The 24,708-nt window shown below is 42.2% G+C and overlaps 1 protein-coding gene across 3 annotated transcripts in view; it reads left to right on the forward strand.

Moving 5' to 3' along the window:
* The first annotated feature begins 1,137 nt into the window (after positions 1-1,137).
* The window catches only part of MAPK14 (mitogen-activated protein kinase 14), a 65,743-nt gene continuing 42,172 nt past the window's right edge, over positions 1,138-24,708 (forward strand). The window contains exon 1 of one of the 3 annotated variants that reach the window (XR_002832250.1): positions 1,138-1,720. Coding sequence is in view for 2 of the 3 variants with exons in the window: in XM_006101252.3 (XP_006101314.1) it covers positions 1,605-1,720 (116 nt within the window). In the remaining variant the exon portion in view is untranslated. The remainder of the gene's footprint in view (positions 1,721-24,708) is intronic. The other 2 variants (XM_006101252.3, XM_006101251.3) reach the window with 2 other exon arrangements.

Here is a 24,708-nt window from a genome sequence, read left to right on the forward strand (position 1 = left end):
TTGTGGGCTCGATCCCATTGGGGGGTGTGCAGCAATCAAATGATTCTTTCTCATCATTGATGTTTCTATCTCTCTCTCCTTTCTCCCCTTCCTCTCTGAAGTCAATAAAGAAATATTAAAAAAAAAAAGAATGATGAGAGAGAATCAGGGATCAGCTGCCTCCTGCACACCCCCTGCTGGGGATCGAGCCCACAACCCAGGCATGTGCCCCAACCAGAAAATGAATCGTGACCTCCCGGTTCATAGGTCCATGCTCAACCACTGAGCCACACCAGCCGGGTCCTCAGGGTAGTGGTTTAAAAAATACATCTCAAAGGGAGGTACCAGAGACTTTCCTTAATCAGAAGTGGCTGGGCAGTATTGTAAAAATGCACATTCTTGGTTCCCATCACGGACCTATCCAATCAGACTCCCTGTCTGGGGATCTGCATTTTTAAACTCCCAAGGTGATTCTTATGCACATAAAAGTTTGAAAACTGCCCTAAGCGGTTTGGCTCAGTAGATAGAGCGTCCTCGGCCTGCAGACTGAAGGGTCCCAGGTTGATTCTGGTCAAGGGCATGTACCTTGGTTGCGGGCACATCCCCAGGAGGGAGTGTGCAGGAGGCAACTGATCGATGTTTTTAACTTTCTACCCCCCTCCCCTCCTCTCTGTAAAAATCAATAAAATATATATATTTTTTAAAGTTTGAAAACTCCTAGGAGAGTTAGGTTGCAAAGCGTCAGTCTATTAGGCAGGGCTGATAATTACTTTTGGGATAGATTTAATCAGAATTCCTAAGAGTAAGCCGTATGTCCTTGAGTAGATGCGAATGCAACAGCTTTCTGGGCGGAACCTTTCTCTCTCTTTGTAATGCAGTGATTTCTTGGCAACTAGGGTTCCGCTGCGCAGGTGTTCTGCTGCTGGTGGTGACTAACCGCGGTTCAAAGATCTTTTGGCTCTTTTCCCGACACTGTCACTGTCAATTTCCACCAGGCATTTGCCCCGCCGGCCACGGTGGGGCGCACGCGGCATGTGTTGCCTGCTTACCTTCTCCTTCCCGGGTCGCCTTCCCGCCCGTAACCGACGCCAAGCTCCTTCCTCTGGTGTCCAGCTGTTGCTCTCTTCTCGCGAGAACTGCTCCTCCCGTCCCGCCCCCTTCTCTCCCCCCTCCCTTGGGCAGGTTCCATATTGGGTAAAATCTCGGTTCGCGGAGCGTCTCGGGAGCTCATCTCGCGAGAGTACGGCGGGAGGCTCCTGTTCTCTGGCTCGCGAACAGCGACCACTGGAAGCCCAGGCGGCGCAGCAGCTGGAGCCGTGGTCCCGTGGCGCAGCCGGAGGCGGCCTGACAGGGAAGCGGGTGCAGGGAGAGCTCGGCGGGCGCAGCCTTGAGCCCCGGAGTGCGTCCTGCCCGTCGCGGAGCTTGTTCCCATCGCCGAGGCGCGCCCCGCCTGCGGCTGACAGGGGCCGCGCGCGGGAGTCAGCGGGGTCGCGGCCACCGCACCTGCGCGGGCGACCAGTGCGGGTTCCCGCCCTACCGCGTGGGCAACGAGGGCCAGGGAGCGGGTGCGGGTGCAGGCGGGGCCCCGGAGGGCCACCTCCTCCCCCCGTGGCCGCCGCTGGAAGATGTCTCAGGAAAGGCCCAAGTTCTACCGGCAGGAGCTGAACAAGACCATCTGGGAGGTGCCCGAGCGCTACCAGAACCTGTCCCCGGTGGGCTCCGGCGCCTATGGCTCCGTGTGGTGAGTGTCACTGGGCCTGGGGCCGTGGCGGCTAGCTGGCTCCGCATGCCCCAGAGCCAGGCCTGCCCCCGCGGCTCGGCGATGCACCAAGTGGCAGGAATTTTCCTTGGGGAAGGGCATCGCCGCCCTTTCGACCCCTGTCCAGCGCTCCCTGTGCGCCTTGCACCCTCACCCTGCACACCTAGGTGGGTGGTCGGCTGTGTGCAGGATGCAGGTCCATGGGGGGCGGGCGGTGGTGGTGCTGGAGCTCGGCCCTGGCTGCACCCTGCGCATTCCCTCCTTGGGGGTTGCTGCTCTGGGGCCAGGCACGGGGTGGGGGTGGGGGGGCGCTTTCCGGGGGGTCTCCTGCCGGCGTCCAGCAGAAGGACCCTCCCCGAGGTGCGCCCACCCCGGGCGCCGGCGCCTGCCCTCTGAGCACAGCAGCCCGGGGAGCTGCCGGGAGAAGCAGGAGGGCAAAGCCCGACTCGGCGGCTGCGGTCGCCTGAGCAAAACTGACGGCGGAGGGCGTCAGTCCGGACTTGGTTGCAAGCCTCTGTGTCCAAATCCCATTTTGAGAAGCGTTCTTTTTGAATTTGCAGTTGAATTAGCAGCGGCCCATAGAGCTTAAAATACCGACTTTATCTCGGAGAGCCCTGTGCCAGCCTGAGTGGTGCGTTTCCGATTCGGTTGAAAGCGCATTTCCTTTGGCAGCTGGGGGGTGGGTGAGATGCCGGCGAGAACCCTGCAGCCGGAGAAGCTGGCGGCCTCGCCGATTACTCACATTCCGCTGCTCATTTAAGTATTGTTTGACGAAACAGTGTTCTCACTTGGAGCAAGTGAGATTCCGATCCGTTGGGCGCCCTCGAGATCAAAAAGTTCTTCACAATGCTGGGAGATGTTGTAAATATTTTCCAGTGGCGGTCATTCTTGTGCACAGGACCGTGTTTTTAAAGTCCCCGAGAGTTTGCAGGGGGCTTATCTACATTTATCGCCTGAGGATCACGATGGTTTTGTGGGATAGATCAGCTTCAATTCACACTGTGAGTGTGTTTTAAATGAAATTAAATTAATACCATGAAATTTCCAGATCTGAAACATTCCACTAACTTCCAAGGTTTTAGACACTACATTTTAGATTTACTGTAATTCGGGAGCTCCTGATCGGAAGCTTATTCGTGTCATTCGTGCCCGTTGAACATTTGAAAAGGGGTCTATAAAATTATTTCTTGTTCTGGAACAAATTCCAGGCTTTTGAACGTATTCATCTTTAAATGTAATTCCTGTGTTTCTTAAAGTCACATCATGAATTTCCTGTTTGGTAGAATCTTCTGGGTAATTGAGATTGTGCAATTGTGTCCAGCAACAGATCATATTGCAATATCTAGTTCAGGCTGCTTTAATTATGTTGCTGCTGGCACCATACTTGACATCTTTTCCACGTTTCCGTAGTATGACGGACTGCATTTTAAGGGAATTTGCAGCATTTTACTGAATATACAGTTTATGTGTTATTGACTTGCTACTTTTCAAAGATGTATTTGGATCATTGCTCCTTTTATAGCTCATTAATCTGCTTTGTTTTTTATTCTTGAATTGACACATTAATTTTTGTAGTACCAAGTTTTTGTTACCAATGATGTTTACTTTAATGCAGGGATACAGTAGAATGGTCCAGCTATGATGAGTTTAGTGAACTTGAACTGCTTGCAAGGTTTCCCTGCCGTTGGTGTGAATAGCTCTGCACTGGAACTGGAGGTTCAGATTCACAGCGAAGTGACGTTAAAAGGAACTCCACAATTCTTTAGTGCTAGTATTCTTTTCTGGCTTGGGACCCAGAAATATCCGACACTTGGAAGTAATTTTGTTAAGCAGGTTTTAAAAAATATGTAATGCACTCACATTGTATAACATTCAAGAGGTATACAAAGATATATCCAGTGAAAAGTCTTTTCTTTCTGTTCTCCAGCCATGCTGTTCCTTTCCTCAGAGATAGCCCCTGTTAAGTTTCTTCAGTGTCCTTCCAGGAAGGCAGAGTTTGTTTGTTTTGTTTTTTAAGTAGTATTTCTCGGAAGGCGATTTAAGGTGTAACCTTTAGCACATTAGGGGAGGAAAGTACAGCTGATATATGTAACAATTGACTGTAGACAAATATAACTGATTTTGGATTAAAATCTCAGAATTTAGATTTACAAGTAAGTGTGTATATCATTCAGAGTAGTTATTTGGAGCTCTTTCAATTAGCAACTTTTCAGGTATGGCAGAAAATACTCTATGAACTTCTCTTAGAATTCATTTTGAGCCTGTGTTATTTTTCACCATCTTCATCCTTTGAGCGTAGATTTTGGGAAATAACAAAATCAAATTGAATCCAAACAATTTAGAGAATTTGTACTAAAGTCTGGTGAAAAAGATTAAGCAGTCAGGTTGGTGATACTGTTTTATGTCTAATAGGAGTCTCAACTAAAAAGTAATGACACAGCGTTTCTCGTGTGACTTGTAGAACTGGATCTGAAGTCTGTTCCCAAAAAGAATTTCTGAAGGTATTTTAAGGAATGCAACATCAGTGGAATATGTGTCAGCTTCCTAATTTGATTGTTCTGAACTGCGATATGCTTTGATGTGTAACTTAAATTTTTTTTTATGTCAAGGCTATTTTTCATTATTTTAATTTGTGCAAAGTATATAATAAAAATGCAAATAGAGCTGGTGGGATGACCAACCACAAATCAAAGAGCTAGGAATCAGACTAGAAATTTGAGAATTGATAAAGTTTTACAACTATGCCTTTCCTTTTTAAGGGATAAAGGGAACTAAACTAAACCTTGCAGTTTAAGGAACTTTGTACTTTGTCTGTGAGGGGAAATGAAGCAAAATTGTTTAAGAACAGTTGTTGCAAAGCATTGATTTTGTGGGTTTGGGACAGAAAGGGGGGAGGGAATCTTTGTGGTTAGTTTAAGGAAACATAAACAGGAACTTAAATGCCTTTTTCTGGGGTATGGTAACCATAAAATAGGTGAGAGTTGAGTATTACTCTTAAAATATATTCAATTACTTATTCAACGTATTTATTAAATACAAACGATGGACCTGATAGTGGACTGGGTTTCTTGGGATAGAGTGCTGAACGAGACAGAGCAAGATAATACAGTCCCTCATAGAGCTTATAGCCAAATGTGAATAGAAACCACATTTTATGCATTGCTTACTATGTTACCAGGCATTGTGCTGTGAGATTTATATTTATCATCAGTATATAGAGTATATAACAAAACTTTTAGTAAGAGTTTGGCAAAATTTCTTAAATCCAGTTCCATGAATGCTTTGTGGAACAATTGTATATTAATAAATATAATAAACAATTGTATATTATTAATATAAATATAAATAAATAAAAATAAATAAAAATTAAGCTAATTTTTTCAATATTAATGCCCATTCATCATTTAAAATCTTTCATTTTTATTTATTTACTTTGGATGAACCAGGACGCAAATAAAAATATGTCATCGTTGATTATATAAAGATGACTTTCTTCCCTGACCAGTTTGGCTCAGTGGATAGAGCATTGGCCTGCGGACTGAAGGGTCCCTGGTTCGATTCCAGTCAAGGGCATGTACCTTGGTTGTGGGCACATCCCCAGTGGCGGGGTGTGCAGGAGGCAGCTGATCGATGTTTCTCTCTCATCGACGTTTCAAACTCTCTATCCCTCTCCCTTCCTCTCTGTAAAAGATCAATAAAATATATATATTTTTAAAAAGATGACTTTCTTGATATACTCAATGAGACAGACTTGCCCTTTACTTTGCTAGTGGTGATAATAAGCCCATGCTGACCTTTTTTCCCATTTGTTTTTCTTGGTAACCAAAAGTAATGTGATTGGCTGCATATAATTAGTGCTAAACAATAAATACACATTTAAACACAATGGCAAATATTCGTATTGATATATAAAGACTTTTTATTTTTTAATGTCTTTATTGATTTTATAGAGAGAGGAAGGAAGAGGGAGAGAGAGATAGAAACATTAATGTGAGGGAATCATGGATTGGCTGCCTCTTGCATGATGGAGCCCGCAACCCTGGCATGTACCCAGGAATCGAACCAGTGACCTCTTAGTGCAAGGGATGACGCTCAACCCACTGAGCCACGCTGGCCTGGCTATATATAAAGACTTTTAAGAAGAAGTTCAGTCAAGTTGGCTATGAAACCATTTTACTTAGCAAATCTCACTTTTCCACTGATAGTTTTCCATTGGTTCCCATTTTAAAATAAGGGTATTCTGGACCTCTAGCTTTTCAATTCTGCCAGTTTTATTTCCTGACACTGAGGAATACTCTGCTTTTTATTTCACGCTAACTGTGTTGTTTGCCTCCCCCTTTCCCTTCTTTTTGAAGAAAGGGGTTGCTGGGTCACTTGTCATAGAGCTGTGATTATATAAAGCCAATCCCACCAATGCCATTGCCCATAGTCTGAGGGGTAATGACAACTTATTTAAGTCGCATCTCTTCCTCAGAATTGATAAAACAAAAATGAACTTACTGTCCAGATTAAATTTTCTCCCCAAAGAATTATTACACAGTGCATGTAGTTAATTCCTGAATTTATGAATCTTCTTGATTTGAAATTCCTCAATGTGCATTTTGTAAAGTTGAGTCTTCTGTGTATGTTTGTGTTATGTAAGTATAGGACATAAATAGAAATAATTGTCTCTCTAGACCTTTGAAAATACATTGGATTTTTGCTCTTTACTGTGAAATTTGGTATTGATTTGTTCCTGTCCAAGAGGTATAATTACTGTAGTGCTTTAAAAAAAAAAATCCTCATTATAAAGTGGGTTCCCTGACTTGGAATCTAGGGATTCCAAGATTTCTTTAAACTTGAAATGTGCGTGTGTTTTTTAAATAAAGTTTTCAGTATTAGAAGTAGTTGTCTTTGCATAGTGCTTCCATAAATTAAGTATATATGTGTTAAGGATTTATAAAATTAACTGGCTTTTCAGCATTTCATTTTTTTTACAGTTTTAGGGAAGAAGGAGATGGTGGTCTGTAAGTTCTGCATTTGAGAAATAGGTCCTGGCTTCAGACATGCTTGGCTCCTAGGCTGAATGTGGGGAGAAAGAGGCAGAGAAGAGAGGGGACTCTAGGGTGACCCCTGAGTTTTGGCTTAGGACAAATGGATAGATCTTAGTGCCATTCTCTGAACTTGGGAGTATTACAGGGCATAAGATTTGGAGGCAAAGAGAGAGGAAGATGGATTCATGCTAATCTCTTTGAGGATAGGACTCTGAATATTATACTGATATTTTGAGCAACTACTATGTCTTTCTTCAGGTGCTGGAAATGGGATATGAGCAAAACAGGCAAGAATTTCTGTCCACAAGAAACTATATTCTAAGGGGGTGGAAGTAGAAGATAATAAGTAAAAATTATAGTATGCCAGGTTATAAGTACTATGAGGAAAATGAAGCATGGGAAGGAGAGGGAATACTGTGATGGCGCTTTGAAGCAGAGTAGACAAAATGATATAGAACACCTGTTGGACATGAGTGGGGAGAGAACATTTCAGGCTGAAGAATCAGCAGGTGCGAAGGCCCTGAGGCAAAGGCCCCTTGCTCTCTAGGAATAGCTAGACCAGTATGGCTAGAGCTGAATGAACCAGGCCAAATAGTAGTAGGAGAAGGAAGTAGAGAGGCTGCAGATGGGCAGGGATCATGAAGGGTCTTTTTTAAAGCCTTTATAAGAACTGTGCCTTTTACTCTGAGAGTGGAGGGCATGGAGGGTTGTGATCAGAGAAGAGACAAGATTTTTATCTTCTGTTTTAAAACATCACTCTATGCGACGGCCCTGGTGAGGTTGCGACAGCCCCGGTGAGGCTGAGACGGCCCCAGTGAGGCTGGGACGGCCCCGGTGAGGTTGAATCGGCCCCAGTGAGGTTGAGACTGCCCCGGTGAAGTCGAGACAAGACGGCCCAGGTGAGGCTGAGACGGCCCCGGTGAGGTTGAGATGGCCCCTGTGAGGCTGAGATGGCCCCTGTGAGACTGAGACGGCCCCTGGGAAGCCGAGAAAAATACCACATGAACTCACTCATTTATGGATAATAAGGACCATTATAGACTGATGAACAAAAATGGATACAGAGGCAAAGCAGCATTGAGCAGACTGTCAAACTATAGTGGGAACCCTGGGGAGGGTTGGGGGGGGGGGTAGGAGATCAACCGAAGGACTTGTATGCATGCATATGAGAATAACCAATGGACGCAAGACACTGGGAGGTGGGGGAGGCCGGGGGAATGTCAAGGGGGGGAAAAAGGAGACATATGTAATACTCTTTGTAATACTTTAAGAAATTAAAAAAGTAAATAAATAAAAAATAAAACATCACTCTACTCTGCATCCCTACTTTTGTCATTTCTGTTTTTTATCCATTTAGAGGTATTCATTGTAGTTTAGGGTTGATTGGGAGAGTCAGATGAATTGGTGCAGAGCCTGGACTAATGCTCACAGCTGTCATTCCAAAAGACTCAATACCAGAGCCAGTACTTTTGGTGGGCCCTAGAAATTTGGGGTACTCAAGCTCTTTAAATAACATGGGCTTCCTTCACCTTTTCAGGTTTCTGAAACCAAAGGGAAGGGAGCAAAGAGATTATCGTTAGGCTTCTGTGACACAGGAAGATTAGCCTGCTGGCAGGTTGTTCAGCTTTCTTTGGGTTTCTAGGTGTGTGTGTTTTGTTTTGTTTTTATTGTCAGGTCATATTTTAAAAGTAATTTTTGCCTTCCTTCCACATTTAAGATTTCATTTAATTTCTGTTTTATTTGGTCCTGTATCAACTTTACGTTCATCCACCTTTTCCCCATTACAATAATTGTAGTCGAGATGGGATTGTTGTTACCAGTTACTAATGTTTTGGCTACAAGGTCCCCAAAACCTCTCTCTTAACTTGAATACATTTTATGGATTAAAAGATTCTACACATACATGACCCTTTAAAAGCTCATAGGAATGATTGTCTTCCCCACCTTTACCGATACAAACTTCTCTCCTCTTACAGGAAAGCTATGCCCCCTTTCGCTGCTCTGACATATAGTTGCAGAAAATGTGTTCCTAAACACTGATTCCCATGGCAACATAACAAAAGGTTATGGAAGAAATGTTTATTCTGTTTAGATCTGCTGTCAGAGTAACTTTAGACCCTGAACATGTCAGCTCCTGTTACTTGGAATGATGTTGTTAACAGATTTCCTTGTTTTTCTCAAAACCTTCACCCTTAGGCTGCGGTGGTATTGTCACTGTGCCTGTGACGTGAGGAAGGTATGTGAGTATGTGTGCCTTACTGTCATTCTACTCACATGTATGCTTGGGTTGCTTTTCCAAGCCTATCATCCAGAGTGTAGGCATCACGTAACACATGACCATGCAAAACAAAAACAAAAACCCCACAAGCATACCAGTGGTCCCTTTTGTTTTCTTAAATCCGTTAATTCAGTATTGCCAGTGCTTATAAAGATTAAAAAACAGCAACAACAATGCAGGAAGGATCTCTGCTTTTGAAAGTATCATTCCACAAGGGGCATATTTATGTTGTTTCCTCAGATTGCTTTGGAAATCCTCTTTTTTTCTCCATTTTTTAAAACTTAAATTGCCATCTCAAATCTACCTTTATATTTCTAATTGCTTCCTTGAAATCTTTTAGATTTTTTGTGTCTCTTGAATCTAGTGACATACTGGTCACTTTTTACATCTAGGGCAACTTCATGCAAGGCTATGGGTTGAAGTTCTGTGTCAGAGAAGCCTTTCCATCTGATGACTCACATCTAGAAAGTGGTGACATCAGCATGTGCCCACAAGAGGTCAGAACTTCTCCTTTTGATCTGCCAAGGGCTCGGGGAGGCTATGATTTAGGGGGAGGAAGGAACTGTGAGGGTAAAGGTCCTCTAAATCCTTAACCCAGCCCTATACCTGCACTTGAGCAGTGTCTCTGTGTGACAGTTTCTCACCTACAAATTAATCTGCCCCTAATCATGCCCTTAGTCTGTCCTGTGACTCCAGCCTGAGGTGTCTGGTTTATGCAAATGTATATTCAACTCGTATATTTCCTCAGCCCTGTAGTAGATATAACTTTATTCCCAGAAATAGTTGCCTTATTCTTACTATCCCTAATAGCTATTTCTTTATATCCTCTCTGTCAAGTCCGTCATCGAAGGCTTTAGCTAACTTGAACCTTCTTGTACCCAGTCTTTTGAGTAATAGTTTCTATTTATGTTTTCTTCTCCAGGCTGCCAAATGCTGGTGAAAATCTTAGTTATCTTCCTATTTGGTATAATAAAAGATGACTCCCTAACACTCTCTTAGTATTAAATTTAAGTGAAATATTGATGTTGGTTTCTTAAATTGATTTTTTTAATATATATTTTATTGATTTTTTACAGAGAGGAAGGGAGAGAGATAGAGAGTTAGAAACATCGATGAGAGAGAAACATCGATCAGCTGCCTCCTGCACATCTCCTACTGGGGATGTGCCCGCTACCCAGGTACATGCCCTTGACCGGAATCGAACCTGGGACCTTTCAGTCCGCAGGCCGACGCTCTATCCACTGAGCCAAACCGGTTTCGGCAATTGATATATTTCTAATAATTTCCTCATCTGATATTATAAGTTTAGCTTGCTTCATTTTCCGATTCCTAGTTTGGTGTCCTAAGTGCCTTTATGCTTTGAATGATATGCTTTGAAATGAATAATCTCAATAAATTAAATGATATAGATACTAAAAGGAGCTAAAGGGGAAAATAGCAAATGAAGAGAGCAGTAAGTATTGTGAGTATCTATCAAGCTGTGTTTCCATTTTCTAATATACAGTACATAGTATTACCTAGGATTACATAATCTATTGACATTTTGAGTGGGATAAATTTTTGTTGTTGTGGGGGCTGTCTTGTGCATTATAGGATGTTTAGCAGCGTCCTTCTACCCTACCCACTAGATGCCAGTAGTAACCCTCAGTTGGTACAACCCAAAATATATCTAGACATTGACCCATGTCCCTAGGGGCAAAATTATCCTTGGTTGAGGACTACTTATATAACCTTGTATATTTAGATCGATTGGCCGTGAATAAAAATGAGATTGGATAACTTGAGTCTTCCCCCTGCAACAAGGATAGAAGCTATATAACTTTCTGTGCATATTTCTTTTGAACCCATTAACTTGATACAGTCTCCACAGTGGCCTTGTTCACATACTGTGTGTCCAAGCTTGTACTTAACAAACTTAATCTTAAGAATTTCTCCCCCTTTGGATTTCAAGTCTATTGAAATGTAGTGTTTCATGCTTTCCCTGATTACTTTCCTACACATTTTCAAGGACAGAGCTCTCAGAGACATAGCACTAACTACCCCAGGAATAGATTCATGTTGTAAAATTGTATGGGTCAGCCTTAGATATGTGGAGCTGATATTTGAAGGAAGCTTATCATTAGATGAATGACAGTTGTCATGAAAATTACAAGCAGGGAGTGAGCTAATTACCTGAAGATTTCTATTACTCTAGGTATTTAAAGCAACATAATTTTGAAAGTTTGAAATATGTGTGTATATATGTGTTTTTATGTTTGTGTTTTATACTTATGGCAAGAAAGGAAATCTGTTGGTCATCCATCATACAGTATTGAGGGCTCACTAGTGTATAAAAGAAATAGATATAAAATGTTAATGAACTGTATATAGGTATTGAAGTGTATAGAGATATGGGGACATTGTGGGCTATAATAGTTAGAATGGTTCCATGGAAGGAGAAGGATTTGAAGGTTGTTTTGAAGGATGGGCAGTATTTGGAAAGGAAACATTTTTAGATTAACAGGAGAAACCATAACTAAAAGAATTAGATAGGAGATTGACTGGCCTGATGGAGGAATATCTCAGTAGGGTGAACCCAATTGTTTTTATGCTGGTTTGTGCTTCAGAATCACTTGTGGAACTTTTTAACATGTAGGTGCTTGGGTTCTACCCTCAGAAATTAAGAATTAGGTCTGGAATAGGGCTAAGGCAACTGCATTTTTCTAGGCAATAGAGAACTGTTAGAGTTGAGTTGTAAAGTAACAAGGAAAAGTGTTATTAAATTGGAGGTACAGAATGGATTAGAGAAAGCAAATGTGTTGCTTTGTAAAAGTCTTCAGTAATTTGTTTGTGTGTGTCTGTTCATTCTGACTCCGCAGCTAGATTTCTCAGTTCCTTGAGGTCAGGGACTGTCTGCTTAGATATGTATTAATCTTGCAGTAGTTTCAGGCACTGGGCTAGGTTCTGAGGATAAACTGTAGCTTCTGCTCTCCCTCACAGTCTAAGTTGGGAAACAAATATATAAAGGAATAGTTTTTTGTAATTCAATGTCATTAAGTATTGGTTACATTATATTGCTGTTTTTAGTAGTTCTTAGATCTTATCTGGTAGTCACTGAATAAGTATGCATATTAACTTGTAGAAACAATATTTTAGTTATCTGTAGGGATTTGGGCCCAAAATTACATTTAATAATCTGCCTTATTTTACTGTCATTTCAGAAATATGCTCAACCTCAAATTTGAGAATAAGAGATCTAAAAATAGATATTGAAAATTGATTATGTAAGGATCCCCATACTTCTTGGAACATTTAAAATTACCTGCCTTAACAAAAAAAAAAAAAAAGTTATAAAAACAAAAGTTTTCCCCCTTGGGTTTTTCGCCAAAAAAAAAGGGAAATTCCGATTCCTCCCTATTTTTCCCCGCCCACCGGGGGTTGGTGAAAAAAAAAAGGAAAAGCCCCTGCCACAGCAGCGGAAGGCCCCCGATCGCCCCTAACCCCCAGCCAGCCCTAGGGACCCTACCTTGCATGAATTTCATGCCCTGGCCCTCTAGTATAATAAATAAAGTATTTTCCCATAATTTTCTGGAGCCTCAAAACAGCTTTCCAAAATAAGAGGAGCTGGGGATACTCCCATTTTATTTTATTTATTTTATTTTTATGCATGAGTAGGGTCCCTAGGCCTGGCTGGCGATCAGGGCCCATCAGGTTTCCCACCTCCCTGCCTCCCCACTTCCTCCTTCCCTCACCACCCGCGCACCACCACCACATGGTTCCCCGCCTCCTCCTTCCCTCACTCCCTCAGCACCCCACTGCTGGTCACCCGACATGTTCCGTGCCGCCCCCTGGTGATCAGCTCATGTCATAGCAAGTGATCAAACTCACAGTCAAACTCCTGAGGGGAAATTTCGCATATTAGCCTTTTGTATATATAATTAGAGGCCCGGTGCACAAAATTAGTTCATGGGTAGGGTTCCTAGACCTGGCCGGCTATCTATGGGCCAACCAGCAGGATGATCGGGGGGGGGGGGCACCCCCGCTGGCACCCACCTTGGCCGGCCTGGCGCCTCCTGCCCACTTGCCAGCCTTGCCCCCTGCCGCCGGTCGCCTCCCTCTACGGGGCAATCGGGGGGCCCCCCCGCTGGCACCCACCTTGGCCGGCCTGGGGCCTTCAGGCTGGGGGCAGCTCCTGCGTGGAGTGTCTGACCCCTGGTGGTCAGTGCGCGTCATAGCAACCGGTCATTCCGCTGTTCGGTTGATTTGCATATTAGGCTTTTATTATATAGGATATCGATTTTACTTTATTCTATTTTTGGTTAATCATCACTTGAGGATATTCATCCATTGATCTTTAGAGAGAGCGGAAGGGAGACGGAGAGATAGAGAGAAACATTGATGTGAAGAGAGACACATTGATCGATTGCCTCCCGCAGGTGCTCTGACCAGGGCCAGAGGTCAATCCTGCAACCCAGGTATGTGCCCTTGACCAGGAATTGAACCCGAGACCCTTTGATCCGAGGCTAATGCTCTGACCACTGAATGACTTTGGTCAAGGCAACACAACCATTTTATTGATTTGGAAACAGACTCATAGTAACTTTGGCCAAGATCACTTGCTGGCAAGTGCCAGAACTGAAACTAGAACACAAATCTTTTCACTCCTAGTTTACTTTTCTCTGTATCAGACTGCATGTGTTTGTGCTTAACAGAATTTTTTTAGATCAGGTCCTCAAAATACTGCAAAGAGACCTTTCCCTAAGGTGCAAAAGTAGCTTTTAAATGGAATTTCAGTGATTTTTCTAGAGCACTAAAAAGATTTTATCTAGCATTCCCAAACGTAAATGAGCTATCTTGAAAATTCCAGTATTTTGATTTAAAAAAATCAAGTTGCTTTGGGGAGGTGAACACACAATACAATACACAGATGATGTATTATAGAATTGTACACCCGAACATAATTTTATTAACCAATGTCACTCCAATATATTTAATTTAAAAAAGAAAAAAATCAAGTTGCCAAGTGTCATGATTTAAAAATATGGCCATAAATTACTTGATACTCCTCCCTTCAAGAAGTGGAGCTTAATTCTCCTCCCCTTGAGTACTGACTGTACGTAGGAACCCACTTCTCTAATGTATAGAATGTGGCAGAAATGATGGAATGTGACTTCTGAGGGTAAGTCATAAAAGACATTGTGGCCCCTATCTTGCGCTTTCTCTGAGATCAGTTGCTCTAAGGCAGTTTCTCAACCTCAGTACTGTTGACATTTAGGCCAGATAAGTCTTTGTTGTGAAGGATGTTTAGTGATATCCCTGGCCTCTACCCACTAGTTGTCAGTAGCAGCCCCCAGTGTCCCCCCTCCCCCATACACACACCAGTTGTGACAGCTAAAAATGTCTGACATTGTTAGATGTCCCCTGGGGGCGGGGTACAGTTGGTCTCTGTTGAGAACCACTACTTGAGGGGAAGTTTTAGAAACTGAAAAGCTGGAAATTGGTTGCATTCACATACTTGTATTAATATCATTTTAAGTTCTTCACGTCGATAGGAAAGTGATACTGTAAGAGACTAAATTCCATTTTAAAATACCACGTATAGTGCAAAGAGTAAATAATTTTTTGATTTTTGAAAAATCTCAAAGTATTATGTAGACATTAAAACAAGGTATTTAAGCACTAGTGGTGATATTAAAAGAAAGCTCAGAATGATTTAAATGTTATGAGTTTATAAAGTCAATTTTAAATCCCTTTCTACTCTGAAGAGTATATGTTTTTCAAAATATATTTTTATTGATTTCAGAGAGGAAGGGAGAGAGAGATAGAAATATCAATATGACAGAGAATCATTGATCCGCTGCTTCCTGCACACCCCCAATGGTGGGTTGAGCCTGCAACCTGGACATGTGTCCTGACCAGGAATCAAACCGTGACTTCCTGGTTCATAGGTCAACGCTCAATCACAGAGCCATGCTGGCTGGGCTGAAAAATATTTTTTGAGGTTCCTAAATCAAAACTTGAGCTCTAGTTTTTGCATAAAGTTGCCTTTATTTTCATGTTATTTCTAGGAAGGGGCAGAGCATAAGCATCAAAACTACATGATACTTGCGTCTGTGTCTGAATTTAGAAGAGAGAAAGGTTTGTGTAGTAGAGGGATATATGTACCGAAAAGTATTTCCAGTATGGTATTTATTGTAATTTATATCAAGTATTACTAGGTAAAGGGAAGGTATCAAGTCTGAATTATTTAGTTATTTAGGAGGCACATTTTGAAAACAATTAGTAACTGGAATTCAGTTGGAAAAAAAGCCTCAAATTGTATAATCTGTGGAAGAGTAAATCTTTCCATTGACTTCCAAAAATAAAATTGTGTTTATCTTGTTAACCATTATTGAGGGCTCATTTTTCCTTATTAACACCACATGGGGATTAGAAAAGTCACCTATGACCATTGAAAGAAATTGTAAAATTACTTATGAACAAATTATTCAGAGACTTGCCAGGTGATTGATTCTTTTTCATTCTGTTGGGGGAAATCCAGATTGTTTTCTGAGGACAATCCTGGTGCACTCCTTGTCCTCTCATGCTTTGTGGACGTGGCATTTGTCCGGGTTAGGCAGCACATCACCTTTTTAAGAGGTTGTCTCCCTTCCTCTACCTACCAGCTCGGCTGACAAAGCATATTGCTCTGCCTTTATCCTGCAGCACATCTGCAAGCCAGGTGCCAGCCATGGAACACACACAAAGTCTCTCTACCTATCAAAAGCTCAGCTGATGGGGATCATCATCTTTGGAAGATTGTCTAAGGAATATGGAGTTTATTCATCTCTTTTTCTAAACATACTGAAGATTTCCTCTCGGATTAAGTCTGTCGGAGCAGCATACCATGCTATTTTATACTCTCCTTCCTCCTTTGCTAACAATGAACTGCGTTTTGGCTTTGTGAAGATGCTCTGAGGAAAGAACCACCTGAAACACACTATTATCTTTGTGTAAAGATGTTGATAGGACATCTTTGCCACATTATAAACATACACAGGAGTAGGAACTTCTCTAGTTTTATTACAGGAATAATTATGCCTCTCTTCAGTTCTCCTGAGTACCTGGTTGTTTTTATTATATGGTTCTTGTGACACGTGTCTTAACTGGTTGTTTTTTGTGTCATGGCTTTCGTGGACTCTGAGCCAAATTTGAGGCCCATCTCTAACCATATTTAGAAAGGTCCTCCTGATAAGCATTTATGCTAACCTCACCCATATTGAATTTCTTATTTATCTTATTTTCTCTTAATCACAGTTGTGGGTATATATTTCCAGGCTGCTTTAAATTCATTGTGGAATAAAGCAGGGTGGGATATATAAATAAATTTAGAAGTTAAACAAAATTATATTAGTATGTAGTAAGCCTTTTTTATTTTCTGGGCAGTTGCGGGGGAGGCAAGTATGAATGTATAACAAAACATTCAATTTCCTTAATGACTATTATTGTGTACTAGGTACTGCATTTATGAGCAGCAGTAAATGAGTGACAGTGACATCCTAATGTTGTAATAACTGCTTTTAATGAGTTTTATATGTATTCCTTTATTTTGTTTAACCTCATCAGTGATTTTATAAAATGTGAATTAACTATAACTTTGGGAGACTTCATTTGAATTTATATTCAGGGGAAAACTTATTAAGCAATGTGTTCTGAATTTTAGTTTGGAGAATATGATCATCATAAAGATAATTCCATTTTATGATGTTAATGGAAACAAAGTTTTATTTGTAGTTGTAGTTTTTAAAATGTGATTTGAGGAATCTCCTCAACTGCTAATACTAGCAAGTGAATCATATAATAAAGGCAAAGTCAAAAGCTGGTCCTAGGGTTGTCCTTATTCCAGCAGCTTGGCATCCTGGAAAAAGAGTGAGCATTGAAATTAGGCAGATTTGGGTTTGAATCCCACTGCACACTACTTATATGACCTTGGGTGAGTTGTTAATACTAGTAGGCATTTCTGCTTTTGTTAATTACAATGTTCAATTTAGGATGAGTTACATGATTTCTTCTCTCTCCAAATACTGCATTGATCAGTGGTAGAAACAAGAGGCTGTGTCAGAGCAATTAATTGCTTAAAGAGGTGGGGGTGGGAATGGATTGCATATTCCTTGCTTCAGCAGCTTTTGCTATAATGATTACTATTAAGCAGAGAACAGTTTCTCGAAACAATTCCTACTTGTTCTCTTTTGTGAGTAAAGTATGTTTTAAAAAGTGGGAGTGGACCTAGCTGGTTTGGCTCAGTGGATAGAGCATCGGCCTGCAGACTGAAGGGTCCTGGGTTTGACTCCAGTCGAGGGCACATGCCCAGGTTATGGGCTCAATTCCCAGTAGGGGATGTGCAGGAGTCAGCTGATCAATGATTCTTGATATTTCTATCATTGATATTTCTATCTCTCTCTCCCTCTCCCTTCCTCTCTGAAATCAATAAAAAATATATATATTTTTTTAAACATTGGGAAAGTGTGTCCTTTGAAATAAAAATTAGTCGTCTGTTCTGAGGAAATCATGCAATTATGGAAGAAGTAAGTTTACAGTTATGAGTACATGAAACAGTTTATTCTTGTATTATTTATTTGTTTTACAACTGTAAGTCAACTTTTGCCCACCCCTATATATTAGGAGTATAGCCATATAAGTATCATTTGAAGGGAAAATAATTGTTAATAGCGGTTTTATTAAAGTTTGAGTGCCTCTTTTGCTTTAGGGTAATAGAACAACACAGATGACTTTTGCTTCTAACTTTACTAATGCTCCTATTAAAAGGTAAAGCTCACCCTGGCCAGTTTGCACAGTGGTTAGAGTGTCTCCATATGCACCAATGAGTCTCGAGTTTGATCCTGGCCCCAGTCAGGTTGCATTCTGGAGGCAACCAATCAATGTGTCTCTCTCACATCAATGTTCCTTTCTCTCCCCCCACCCCTGCCCCTCCCTTCCTTCCTTCCACTCTCTCTGAAAAGCGATGGAAAAAATATCCTCAGGTGAGGATTAACAAAAAACACACCACTTGGATTTGAATTGCAGCTCTCCCAATTTCTGTCTATTCCCTGAATATATTACTTAACCTCTGTGTGCCTCAGTTCTCTCATGTGTGAAATGTGAATAATAATAGTGCCTTCTCATAAAGTTGTGATCATTAAAGACGTTCATTCATGTAAAGATCTGAAAACAGTGACTGTCAGTAAATGTAGTTTAAAAAAAATTTTTTTATCCTCACTTGAGGATATTTTTTCCATTCTTTTTCAGAGTGGAAGGGTGGTAAGGAGCGGGGGAGAGAGAGAGAAACATCGATATGAGAGAGACACATCATTTGGCTGCCTCCTACCTGTGCCTCAACAGGGGCCAGGGCTCGAACCTGCAACCCAGGTACATGCCCTTGACTGGGAATTGAACCCGGGATCCTTCAATGCTCAGGCCAATGCTTTAACCACTGAGCCACAGCGGGCAGGACAATAAATGTAAGTTTTTAACATTAGTATCAGTTTCTTATTAGATGCTATTGAATTTATCAAAATTGAGAACCAAATGAGCAGTTAAAAGTTTTTTTCTTTAATATTTCAGATAACTGTTATTGTAAAATACTCTCTTATACTTTGTTAAGCATTTATTGAGTTTGTAACATATGCCAGGCATTATTCTGAGTTTTACATAGTACAATAGTGAATAAAACAGATGACACTTTTTGCCCTCGAGATGTTTAGGATGAGTGGGGCAGGCGGACGTTAATAATGTCTAATACTGGGCTTTATCACATTTAGTCCTAACAAACACCCTACAGATTGGATATAAACATTATCCTCCTTTTATATGTGAGGCTGAGAGAATTTAATTAACTTTCTCAAGATTAGACAGCTACTCCAATAGTCCAGTACTAAAGCTGCAGCTCTCATTTAACCACTCTGCTGGGTTGTAAATAAACATATAGTAATAAACTGTAATTATTGGGGTCTGTAGGTACTGATTAATCCTAGCCTGCCTTTTAATTAACAGATACAGGAGTCAAATAGAGATTGAAATATGTATTCTATTACTGTGAAGCTGGCATAGAGAACGCCTTTTAATGCTTGGAGGAGCAGCTCAGGTGGGCTTCTTATTTTTCCCCACTGAATTTAACTTGCACACTGAGTCACAGGCAGGTCAGCTAGAAACCCGATGACAGTCTTGCTCCAAGAATCCCCAGCAGGCTTACAGTGGAGTAGAGGAGAAACAGAGAGAGTCGAAGGGAATGGGCCAGACAGGAGCAATGGCCATTGCTTTCAATCTCACCAGAGCCAGTGAGGGATTTAGAGGGAGTGTAAATTTACTTGGTACTTCCAAAAAGAAGTTAATCTTTTATGGGTTTGTAGGAACAAGGAGTAGGAGAGAAGAGAACCAGGCCCTCCCTTTATGTGGGATAAGGTAGGAAGCAATGAGGGTGTTGTGACAGGGAATGGCTCCTTGGGACCCGTTAGAGACATCTCTGAAGGGATGGCTGTTTAAGCCTATGCTTCAAGGATAGGATTCAGCCGTGGGGGGAGTGGAGGTGTAGAGATGCGGGGAGAAGAGCATTTCAGGGACCAGGAACTGCCTGCCTGAAGAGCTGAAGGAACTGACAGGAGCCAGCATGTTCAGAGCACGTGTCTGAGGGGGAAGGAGGACCAGCACAGGAGCAGCGTGGGATGGCCTCCGGTGGTCAGATCACCTGAACCTTGTAGTCTGATAGGAAATTTGCTTTTTATTTTATATGCCAAGGAAATTCTTTGAAGGATTTGAAGCAGGGGAGTGGTGTCACCTAAGTTATATTTTTTAAAGATTGTATTGGATGCTTGTGGAGAGTATATTAGAAGGTAGCAAAATAGAGGAGGTGGGGAGACCAGTATAATGAGCAGCCTGGTGATGAGGATGACTTGGGCTGATGTGGAAGCAGTAAAATGAAGAGAAGTTGAATTAGCCCTGGCCAGTGTGCTCAGTGGTTAGAGTGTCGGCCCGAGCACCAAAGGCTCTCGGGTTAGATTTCCGGTCCCATTCAGAGCACTTATGGGAAGCAGCCAATTGATGTGTCCCTTTCACATCAATGCTTTTCTCTCTGTGTCTCTCTCCTTCTCCCTCACTCCCTCCATCTCCCTCTCCCTGCTCCCTCCCTCCCTTCCATTCTCTCTAAAAATCAATGGAAAAAATATCCTCCAGTGGGGATTAACCGAAAAAGAGAGAGAGAAGTTGAATTAGAGATGTGTTTGGAGATGGAATAGATTTGCATGGGTCGGGGGCAGGAGACAAGGAAAGGGAGAAATCAAGGGTGGCATTGGATGAAAACCATTTGCTGAGATAAAGGAGACAGGGAGAAGTAGTTTTGGGTGTTTTGAACTTGCTAAATTTAGATGCTTATGTGTTTTTATATGGAGATGTCAGGTAGGCAGTCAAGCGCAGAGGAGATTTCAGTGAGAGATGTAGATTTGGGAGTTTTCAATTTATAGATGACATTTAATTTAAAGTCATGGGTAGAGATGAGATCATCGAGAATGAGAATGTGAGAGAGAGAAGAGAAGAGGGCCCAGTACCGTGCCCCGAAGAACTCCAACGTGCAGAGCTTGACTAGTGGAGACAGAAAAGGTGCTGCCGCAGAGGACATAGAAAACCAGTCGAATGTGCTGATATGGACTCCAGGGTGGACGGTGTTTAGAGAAAGGGAAAGTGGTAACTATGTCCATTGCTGATCCAGAAAAGTGGCCATTGGATTTGGTAACAAGAAGTCATTGAGGACACCGAGAAGAGCCGTGTAGTAGCTTGAGGAAAGATGGGAGCTGAGGAAATGTCGTGTAGATATCTGTGCTTCTCAAACCTTAGATGTAGATAATTACCTGGAAATCTTGTCAAAATGTAGATTCTTTTCCAGGGCCTGAGATTCTGCATTCTAAGAGCATCCAGATAATTCCAGTGCCGCTGGTCCATGGATTAGTGGTTCTCAAATTCCAGTGTATGTTAAAGTTACATAGAGGGCCCTGCTGGTGTGACTTGTTAGTTGGGCATCGTCCCATGCACTGAAAGGTTGCTGGTTCCATTCCTGGTCAGGGCACATGCTGGGGTTGTAGACTCAATCCCCTGCAGGAGACAGCTGATCAGTGTTCTGCTCTCACATGGATGTTTCTCTCTCTCTCCCTCTCATTTCCTCTCTCTAAAAATCAATAAAAAATCTTCTAGAAAATTATGTGGAGGGCTTGATAAAGTACAGATTATTGGACCACTTCAGACTTTCTGATTCAGTGGGTCTGGGGTGGTACCTGAAAATTTACATTTCTTTTAAGTTCCTACGTGGTATCAAATCTGCTGGTCTAGGAACCACACTTGGAGAACCACTGGAGAGGTTTTAACTGTGATGGGGAGCTGTCAAGAGAGATTTTTCATTTGTTTGTTGAGGGTGGCAAATAACTAGAGCATTTTTATGCTGATGAGAATGATCCCTTAGGGAGATGATATAAGAGAGAAAGGGAACAAAGGAGTCAGCCCTTGAAAAGATGAGGGAAGATGGGCTCTGAAGCATGCTTTGAGGTCTTGGGTTTTTATAATAAAGAGCCCTTCACTATGGCAAGAGAGAATGCAGAGGAGATGGGTCCATGGGTTGGTAGATTTAATGATAGGCAGATGCAGTTCCCTTTGATGGTTTCTATTTCCTCAGTGAAGACATGGGCTACTCCTGAGGAAGGGGGGTGACGTTGTCAAAGGCTGACGTTGAGTAGGAAAATCAACTTTAAGAAAAAAAATGGCAGTATTGAGAGGCTTATTTGAGGTTAAGGTAAGAAATTAAGAGTGAAACCGATCTGTATGATTGTGATTTCCTTTTGTTCTTTTTTTTCTTTTCTTTAACCACAGTTAGTTTTTCAACCACAGTCAGACATGGAGAATTAAGTAGTTGAGATCTCCCAGAGTTAAAGTTTATCTAGGTCAGTGGTTCTCAACCTTCTAGCCCTTTAAATACAGTTCCTCATGTTGTGACCCAACCATAAAATTATTTTCGTTGCTACTTCATAACTGTAATGTTGCTACTGTTATGAATCGTCATGTAAATATCTGATATGCAGGATGGTCTTAGGCGACCCCTGTGAAAGGGTCGTTCGACCGCCAAAGGGGTCGCAACCCACAGGTTGAGAACCGCTGATCTAGGTGAATATGAGAGAGAGAGAGAGAGAGAGAGAGAGAGAGAGAGAGAGAGAGAGAGAGGCGCAGGGAGGGAAGAAAGGAGGGGAGAGAGAGATTAGAGAAGTGGTACAAGGGAACCTAGACTACAGTCCAAGCCTGGCAAGAAAGGAAATGACATGAGAGGGTGCAGGATAGAAATAAGCAATGATGAAGAGATCAATGAATTATCATAGTCGGGTACAAGTAAACTAAAACTAAAAGGCACAGTTTTGTGATGGAAAATCAGTGCTATCATTCAAAATTTGGTAGGCAGGGCAGCTCTTGGTGGTGATAGAGGTCCAGAGTGTGGCACAAAGATGGCTGAATGAGGTGGAATTTCCTGGAGAGGTCAGGAAACTGAGACCAGGATGTTGGATGTGCCCTCCTGGATATTGAAGTTGCCAAGAATGATGACAGAAGTTGGGAGTGGAGAGAGACTTTGAGATAGGAACTAACTTTTCAATGAATGACGGAAAATCCCAGGTCAGTGGATAACAGCAGCAGAGAGGGTTGTGAGCAGGGACTTTTATAAAACAAAGGGAGAGTTCGGGTTGGAAGTGGTAATGCTTGGCAAGGCGGACATCTACCCCACCTGCTAGCCTTAAGAAACCTGGGATATGAGGGAGAGGGTGCCCTCTAGCTGCCAGGCTGTGAGGGAAGTAGTATCTTCAAGGGACAGCTTAGTTTTAGTTAAAGCAGATGGAGGGAAGGTTCAGAAAAGGGGTTGAAGATGTACATGAGTTGATCACAAATAGGGAGTTGAGGAGCAAGGACATGGTGTAAGGATTTGGGAGTGAAGGTAGGAAACTTCTGGAGTAAGTCCAGAGTCATATGGGAAAGAGAGTTTGGTGATAATAAATGATCTGAAAGTCTTGGACGCCCATTTGAGACTGACATAAACAGGAGGATGAGGCATGATGGAATTAGCCAAGTCTCTAAAAGTACTTAACATACATGGTAAGTTTGTTGCTGCAGATGTTCTATGTCAGTGGTCGGCAAACTCATTAGTCAACAGAGCCAAATATCAACAGTACAACGATTGAAATTTCTTTTGAGAGCCAAGTTTTTTAAACTTAAACTATATAGGTAGGTACAGTCAACTTTAAATTCAACTCTAAATTCACGGTTTTCGTCTTCCGTTTTTCTTTGCTTCTTCTTTGTAGCCATCTCAAACAGGGCACCTAAAAAAGTGTTTCATTTTATAATAATAAAGCCACCAACACAAAAGAATTACAATTCTTAAATTGATGACAAAAATCCCTGTAGGATTTGCAGCTGGTTGGAAAAATACAGGTAACTTTATGCTTCGAGTAGGTACTTTTGTCACCCGCGCGCAATTTGTGGACGTGACTAGCACTAACCACTGCACAATGAGACTGCGGACTGACTGGCTCACTCAATTCGTGCCTCAATCGCGCGCACCTCCCCCGCGCTGCGTCTCCCGTCGCTCAACTGACCAACACCCCCCACTTCTTCTAACGCCACTTCTTCAAAATAGACTCGCCCAGGCCGAAAACCCACTTCTGCCCATGGGCCACGAAGTTTCAATCGCATTGTACGTGCGTGCCCCCACGTGGTATTTTGTGGAAGAGCCACACTCAAGGGGCCAAAGAGCCACATGTGGCTCTAAAGCCGCGGTTTGCCAACCACTGTTCTATGTCATCGGCCTCTGCCTACACCTCTGACCTCATTCTCTTCAGCTCCGCCTGCTCCCTGTGCTTGCACGCCATCTTCCTCTCGCCCCTTCAGCATGCTGTAGTTTTTCTACCTGTTTCCTTTCCCCTTGGTTTGCACCTGCTCTTCTGAGAGGCAGCATAGCAAAGTGGCTAATAGCATGAGCTCTGGTTCCAGACTTCTTTCTGCCACTTTCTAGCTTTGTGAAGGTTATGCAACCTCTCTGGGCTCCAGTTTCCTCGTTTGTAAAAGTGATAATAGTACTTACTACAGAGGGATGTTGGGAACTAAAAGAGTTAATTTTTAAAATGTCAGATGCTTTCAGTGGTTCCTGGTATTCAGTGAAGATTCAATAAGTATTAATTTTCTTTAATGCTTGAAGCTCTTTTTTCCTATTTCTTTACTTGGTTGCTACTTACATTCAGTTGTGTCAGCTTCCCCAGACATCCTAGCTAAAGTAGTGTGACTCCATTTGTTTTCTTAACCCTGTATACCAGTATCCTGTTTTATTTAGTCATAGCATTCATCACTATATTTTAATGTTTCATGGGTTTTTTTAGAGAGAAGGAGAGGGATAGAGAGATAGAAACCTTGATCAGCTGTCTCCTGCATGCTCCCTACTTGGGATCGAGCCCACAACCTGGGCATATGCCGGAAAGGGGATTAAACTGGTGCCCTCTTGATTCATGGGTTGACACCCAACCACTGAGTCACACTGGCTGAGTTATCACTATTTGAAGTAATTTTATTACTTTTCTCTTCCCCTCTCCCCCCTTCCTCTGAGGGTAGGGGTTTGTTGACTTGTTCCCTACTAT

Source organism: Myotis lucifugus, unplaced genomic scaffold, assembly GCF_000147115.1.
Source record: "Myotis lucifugus unplaced genomic scaffold, Myoluc2.0 scaffold_347, whole genome shotgun sequence".
NCBI classification, from domain to species: domain Eukaryota; kingdom Metazoa; phylum Chordata; class Mammalia; order Chiroptera; family Vespertilionidae; genus Myotis; species Myotis lucifugus.